General features: G+C 39.4%; 2 protein-coding genes across 2 annotated transcripts; one reads left to right on the plus strand and one right to left on the minus strand.

The window, feature by feature from the left end:
* Positions 1-1891: 1891 nt before the first annotated feature.
* LOC128857072 (leucine-rich repeat-containing protein 57) lies at positions 1892-3205 on the minus strand. The gene is made up of 2 exons (XM_054092635.1): positions 2952-3205; positions 1892-2884 (listed from the first exon to the last, which is right to left on the minus strand). Exons 1-2 carry the CDS (start codon positions 3079-3081, stop codon positions 2298-2300), a joined length of 717 nt encoding a protein of 238 aa, XP_053948610.1. The 5' UTR covers positions 3082-3205; the 3' UTR covers positions 1892-2297.
* A 1004-nt stretch (positions 3206-4209) lies between these two features.
* Positions 4210-6481, plus strand: LOC128857070 (AP-3 complex subunit mu-2). The gene is made up of 6 exons (XM_054092634.1): positions 4210-4373; positions 4543-4630; positions 4697-5022; positions 5108-5267; positions 5336-5788; positions 5852-6481. The coding sequence occupies exons 1-6, from the start codon at positions 4210-4212 to the stop codon at positions 6035-6037; spliced, it is 1377 nt and encodes a 458-aa protein (XP_053948609.1). The 3' UTR covers positions 6038-6481.
* Positions 6482-7446: the final 965 nt, after the last annotated feature.

The following is a 7446-nucleotide window of genomic DNA, read 5'->3' on the forward strand; positions in this document are numbered from 1 at the left end:
TGCGTGTCACTAGTTCCAGGCAACCAGACAGGCGCAGCACAGTTTAGAACCAGACGACTAATTACCTTAAAAGTTCGATAGCAACATTTCTTTGTCTTTGCCCCAAGTGCTGCCGGCAAGCGATTTGAGCACCTTGTTACGATTTTGGACTTTAGCGGCAATAGCGGTTGTGCGCGAAAGCTGTCGAAGGTTACATCCAAAGTTTTGGGATTGTTTACAGTCAGAATTGGTGTGCCATCGACATTTGCCTTAAGTTGCAGTTTGACCTCCTTTGTCCAGGTGGTGAAGAGGGTCGCCGTTGACTTAGTGGGGGAAAGTTGGAGATTCCTCGCAGTGAAAAAGCGAGAAAATTCGGTGAGGTAGTTGTTCACTTTGGAGTAAAGGCCATCGATGCCATTGCCCGACGCCATTATCGTGTAATCGTCAGCGTAGGAGACCAAGGAGACTTCCTTTGGTGGCTGGGAGAGTTTCGAGATGTAGAAGTTGAAAAGCAAGGGTGAAAGGACACCACCCTGCGCAACACCTTGTTTTATCTTCACTGTTTAGATGTATGGTCACGAAAAGTTACTGACGAGTGACGACTGCTCAGATAGTTCGCGGTCCACCTCTTCAGCCCTGGCGGGAGTGTCGACTGATGAATGTCATCTAGTAGCGTGGAATGACTGACTGTGTCGAAAGCCTTCTTTAGGTCCAACGCTCCTAAAACAGTCCTCTCGCAGAGGCGGTTTTGGTTAAGCCCGTAGTTTATCTCGGTGTTCATGACGGTGAGTGCCAGTAAACTAGCCCTGTCTAGTGAACCGTATATCTTGCCCATAGGTTATTGTTGTTGTTGTTGTAGCAGCATAAACATTCCCCATATATATGCTGAAGTAACAGTCCTTGGCCAGATATAAATCCGAGTCTTTCCGGTTACGTAGAACCGACTGTCGTGGGAACGGTCTTACTGTATGGCGCTGAGTCCGGGACATTGACGAGCGTCGATGGGCAGCTATTAGCAGCTTTGAAATAATAAAGCTCTCCATTGCGCTGAGGTTGAATCACGTCACATTAATACCGTCACCCGCTAAAGCTCCAAAAACTCTCGAGTAACGATCAAAACTGTGATCTGACTGTGTCGAAAGCCTTCTTTAGGTCCAACGCTACTAAAACAGTCCTCAGCAGAGGCGGTTTTGGTTAAGCCCGTAGTTTATCTGGGTGTTTATGACGGTGAGTGCCAGTAAACTAGTCCTGTCTAGTGAACCGCATCTCTTGCTTACTGTATGGCGCTGAGTCCTGGGCATTAACGAACATCAATGGGCGGCTATTAGCAGCTTTGAAAGAATAAAGTTTTCCATTGCCACCCGCTAAAGCTCCAAGAACTCTCGAGTAACGATCAAAACATTGACGTTCATTAAACGAATGATTCGCTGATTATCCAAAAAGGTGTGGTTGAAAGCCTACCGATTCTCTTGGCATGTGTTTGCATTCAGTATTGTAATATGCCTATTTGAAATCAGGTCTCGTCGCCCTCTACGAGAATATAGTAGAGTACACTGCTACAACAAGAAGAAAATAGTAGATGTTTTAAGATAAAGTCATCAGTAATTCATACTTAACATGTCCATATGACTTCTCATCCACAGGACGGCGATTTCCACTCGCAATATCTGTTTTCAACGCCTTGGTGCAATGTCAAATTCTTATAGTCGTATGAAAACTTTTTCTTGTTTAAAAAAGTTGTCCATTTAAAAGAATCCAGTTCTTTACTTCCAGTGCTTGTTAAACTTATATGTACATTTGTATGTACATATACTTATACATATATGCTTTTATATATAGTACCTCTAACATCTCCTTAAATAATTAATGAGACCATTTCACAATAGAAACAAATACAAACACATATCTTTCAGTGTTACACATAAAAATTTAATATGAGCCACTTAGCTTTAATATCCAAACAGCTTTTGAAGTGATGTAAATCAAAAATACATATAGATATGGTTATGGAAATACAATGTGGTATATATATTTTTTAATTAACTAGATTTTCGTTTTCTGTCACTTGTAATAATATAGCGCATATTCACACATATAGTTATCTATAACTTGAATGTTTGAAATGTTTAACTAACTATCCTTAACGGCCTAAGGGAGCCTTAGACAACACACCTTGTGTTAAGTTCACCATTTGTGAAGTGCATTTTGCGTATTGTATTTTGTGACACTTAAACCAGCTATTTGGTTTCTATTAGCAGTTGCGCAGTTCTTTTCAACATCGTTAGATTTGTCTTCTTTTTGCTTTGAGTATCAATTAATTAGAACATTTTCTTCTTGACCGCCGTATAACGTTCCATATATTCCTCGTAGCCCTCTAATTCGCCAAATTGTTTAGAGTTAAAAAGGTTACCATCCACAGATAGATTACAGATCTTTGATTCTTTTAGTATGCGTGGCGTAAATGCAGTTGCCTGCAAGCAATTCTCTTCTAGACGCAAAACTTTTAGCTTAGGACACACTGCAATCTCGTCGGAAAGTGTGGAAATTTGATTTTGATTTAAATTAAGCTCAGTCGCATACAGTGTGCCCACCTCCGAAGGTACGTTGGTGATTTTATTGCGCGATAAATCCAATACATCCAAGTGTTTAAGGCCGCACAACATGGTGGGGAATTCTTTGATTTGATTATTGGTCAGATTGACAGTTTTTAAATTACTGCAATTCGATAGAGTTTTTGGTATTTTCACCAAATAATTATTCATCACTAGCAGCACCTCAAGTTTAATTAGTTCACCTATCACGTCTGGCAGCTCGATGAGCTTGTTCCCGCTTAAATTCAGATGTTTGACCAGGGTGAAATGGCCGAGTTCATCGGGTAAACGTTCAAAACGATTTTCGGAGAGATCTAACAGTGATGAGAAAGATGTTAAAACTTAAATGTGAGCTTAGACAACGCAATGACACGGACTTACCTAGTGTTTTCAGGACGTTTGGGTAGTTTTTCAGTTGCGGTGGGAATTCCTGCAAGCGCTGCAGCGAAATCTTCAGTATGCCAGTTTTTTGGCCTGTTTCCAGATGCTGGCGCACTTGCTTGTTACCCATTATATCTACCGATTGAAGAGGTCGTAAGAAAAATAATTGCCACTACAGGTTTTTAATGAAAAAAATTAAAAATTACGCTCCGCCGATTTATTTGCTTCCAAACGATGAGTGATTGCTTTTGTTTTGGGCTCTACGAACAGCTGTTGCTGACGTTTGTGGGCGGCAGCGGCAGCAGCAACGGCTGAGAGTGCGGTAGTGTAGCCATGTCGAAGGAAATTTAGAGGATGGCCAGTGCGTTTTTGCGTTGAGCTCTGTAAGAAATTTGTTAATAAAAATGGAGATAATAATTAAGGAAAAATATATTTAAAAACTAGGAAGTGATGTATAAAATTAATGGCTTCTTAATATGTTGTTGTTGTTGTAGCAGCATAAACAGTCCCCATACTTACATACGGGGAATGCCGCTGCAGTGACAGCCCTTGGCCAGATGTAAATCCATGTCGTTTCGGTAACGTAGAACCGACTGTCGTGGAAACGCTTATTCATCTCTATATCATTTTGGTGATAGTGAATTTTCTAATAATGATGGCACTGCGATTAATAGGTGCGTCACCATGGGCCCGTTCCATCCGTTACATCAACGAATTTGACTACCAGCAAAATCGTTCCAATGACAGTTGGTTCTACGTTACCGGAACGGCCCGCATTTATATATATCCGTCCAAGAACTGTTACTCCAGCAACATTCTCCGTGCATGTATGAGGAATGTTTTGCTGCTACAACAACGACAACAATAACTACCAGCAAAATAGTAAGCCCACTCATCTAACACCTCTCTCCCTCTGGACTCAACCCGTCGAAACACCTAGTTTCCTGGGCCTACCGTTAGATGAGCTAGACGAAGACGACCGGTGATTACACTATACTGACAGGGCAAAGGTACTTCTACAACAACAACCCCAACTACCAGCAAAACAGAAATGAATTATGCGCACTTGAGTCCAAGACGCCGCATACATGCCGTACGCCCCGCCAGAACGCACAAAAACTGCCAACTTTCTACCTTTGCCATAATTTAGTACACTTACATGCGTTGTGTTGTTGTAACTCATATTTTGCACTGCTCGCACGAATCGGCAGATGTCGCTGCAAGAATTTTGTCTGGCAACACTCAACTTTGTAAACAGATGTGCAATCACCTCCGCTCTTGTTCTTCTTCTTATTACACTGTTGGCATTTTATCTCTTCGTGTAGAGTTTTTGCAATCTCAAAATTTTGAAAATAGAATTTTAAAATCGAACAGCTTGAATTTAGATATGATACACAGCCTATTTATTGTCAACAACAGCGGGTAAGTGAAGTTTATGTCAGTTGCTTTGTAATTTTTGAAAATACGAATGCTGTTCGGTCTGGCTTTCGCCACTTCCAGCTGTTTACTCTGCGCTTGTTTGCTCTGGTTTCTCTAAAAACTGGGAAAAATGTATAAATTTATGTAAAATTTTGTTATTATTTTTTCATAGCGATGTTTTCCTCGAAAAGCATTGGCGTTCGGTCGTATCGCGTTCTGTGTGTGACTACTTCCTGGATGCCCAACGTAATGCCCCATTTGTAAGTACAAACACCAGCAATTGATATCAATTTTTTGTTTATTATTTATAATATATGCCCATTTAGGATGTTCCTCCGGTAATTGCAACACCTCACTACTACCTCATCACAGTGCAACGCAACGGCATATCGCTGGTGGCTGCATGCAAGCAAGAAGTGCCACCTCTATTCGTCATAGAATTTCTGCATCGCGTGATGGACACATTTCAGGACTACTTTGGTGATTGCTCAGAATCGATTATCAAAGAAAACTATGTAGTCGTTTACGAGTTGCTCGATGAAATGCTGGACAATGGCTTTCCACTTGCAACGGAAAGTAATATACTTAAGGAGCTTATTAAGCCACCAAATATTCTGCGTACTATTGCCAATACCGTTACAGGAAAAAGCAAGTGAGTGGTATTGTTATATGTTACATACATATATAAAGTTTAACTGTAATTATGCATATGTCCGCTCACTTGTTAATATTGGCAGTGTCAGCACCACCTTACCATCGGGCCAGCTATCAGCTATACCCTGGCGGCGCAGTGGCGTGCGCTATAACAACAATGAGGCTTACTTTGATGTCATTGAAGAGGTCGATGCAATTATTGATAAATCTGGTTCGACCGTTTTTGCCGAAATACAGGGTTATGTGAGTAATATTGTTTGCATTATTGATTTCAATATTTTAACGTATTACTTTGCCTATAAACTACACAGATCGACTGTTGTTGCAAATTATCGGGTATGCCTGATCTGACGCTTTCTTTTATGAACCCACGGCTCTTCGATGATGTTTCATTCCACCCGTGCGTACGTTTCAAGCGCTGGGAGGCAGAACGCCTACTCTCATTCATTCCACCAGATGGCAATTTCCGTCTGATGTCCTATCACATTAGCTCACAATCAGTAGTCGCTATTCCTATTTATATAAGACATAATTTCTCGATAAAAACCGGCGAGCAAGGGCGTTTGGATTTAACTGTAGGCCCACGCACCACACTCGGCCGTACTGTGGATAAGGTGAAGCTGGAGATTGCAATGCCAAAATGTGTTTTGAATTGCATTTTAACGCCCAATCAAGGCAAATATACATTTGACTCGGTCACTAAAACGTTATCGTGGGAGGTGGGACGCATTGAAGTGTCCAAGCTGCCAAATATTAGGGGCACGGTAAGTTTTGGAAGTAATTTATTTGAGGAAATTTTATTTAAAATCTTATTCTACCCTCAATAGGTGTCAATCACGCCCGGCAGCACCAACATCGATGCCAATCCTTCTATTAATGTGCAATTTACCATTTCACAATTGGCTGTTTCTGGACTGAAAGTTAATCGTCTTGATATGTACGGTGAAAAATATAAACCATTCAAAGGTGTCAAGTACATTACTAAAGCGGGCAAATTTCAAGTGCGCATGTGAAGCAGTCAATCAATAGTTTAATAAAATTTTTTTGTCTGAAAGACCCAATATTGGAATTTATTATTGTAATTTTAGTTGCTCTTAAATAATGGGGTTTATGTTAACTTCAAGCATATTTTGCGGATTTAGAAGTACTATTTTCTAAGTTATATGCACTTGTATTATTATAATGGCTATAAAAGTAAGATTTCATTTGTAAAAATACACAAAAAATGTGCGAATTATAAAAAATGTGCATTGTTCCATATTTGTGCATAACTGCTGAGAGGCGCTAACACGTTGATCTGTTCAAATAAGGCAATAATAATAAAAGAATACAAGGCAAGCTAAATAAGCATCAGTCATTATGTAGTCTTGGTATTCAAGTAAATGGTTTAAAATTTCCCCTTATATTGCTTTGGCGGCGGCACTCATAAGCGCATGTAATTTGCTGCCTTTTATGCTATTTGAATGTGGATTTAACCAAAACAAGTTCAATTAAAACTGTCAAGGCAAAATATGGCAAGCATTGCGTATTGAAATACGATCTAAAAATATTACTTATCATTTTAATTTAATTTAAATTCACTCGTTTTTGATTAAACGCATTCAAATTCTCATATTTACAAGTTACATACACATGTCAGCCTTCATATATTGGGTTGGGGAAAAAGTAATGTCGTATTTTGTCAATTGAGCGCGACATTTAAACATATCTTTCGTTGTACTTATTGTATCGGGTCACACTAAACGGCGATTTGAACGACAACCTGTACTACAAGTGTCTCTTTGACAGTGTTGTGATCGTACGTTTCAGTCTTAAGGCCGGCGGGCCAATTAAAAGGTCAAAAAAATCGATTTTTTTTTTCCTGAAATCAATAGCTTAGATATTCAAGAACATGAGACACAAATTTTCAGAGTTAAATTCCAAGTATTTGCAGAGCTACAGAGACGAGCGTAGTGCGGCGTCGAGCAACCGTGCGCTTATTGTTGTAGTACTCCGCCCATTGACCATTGACTTTGAAGCGCGTTTTCTCGGCTTTTCATTTTCACGATTTTACCTAATTTATGTACACGATTGCAAAAAAACTAAACGAGCTATCCATTTCATTCAAAATGCGTTATCTTCAGTATTGTTTTCTCTTCTATGTGAACTAAAAAAAACATCCAAAAACTTTTTTTAAGCGACTTTTTCACGCAGTTGAAGAGTTTTTTTTTTCTTGAAAAACCACTTTTTTTTTCTATATTACCTTCCCCAAAAATTCGAATTTTACGTGTTTCTCCCAATTTTCTTAGTTCACATCGAAGATAATTACATCAAAATTAATAATCTTTTTTTTTTTTTGTTTTCAGATGAAAATTGCAAGTTGTATCTTGTACAGAAGTTGGATACTTCAGTGGCAAGGCGCTCTGGGAATCTATTGATAACT

The sequence above is a fragment of the Anastrepha ludens genome, chromosome 3 (assembly GCF_028408465.1).
Source record: "Anastrepha ludens isolate Willacy chromosome 3, idAnaLude1.1, whole genome shotgun sequence".
NCBI classification, from domain to species: Eukaryota; Metazoa; Arthropoda; class Insecta; order Diptera; family Tephritidae; genus Anastrepha; species Anastrepha ludens.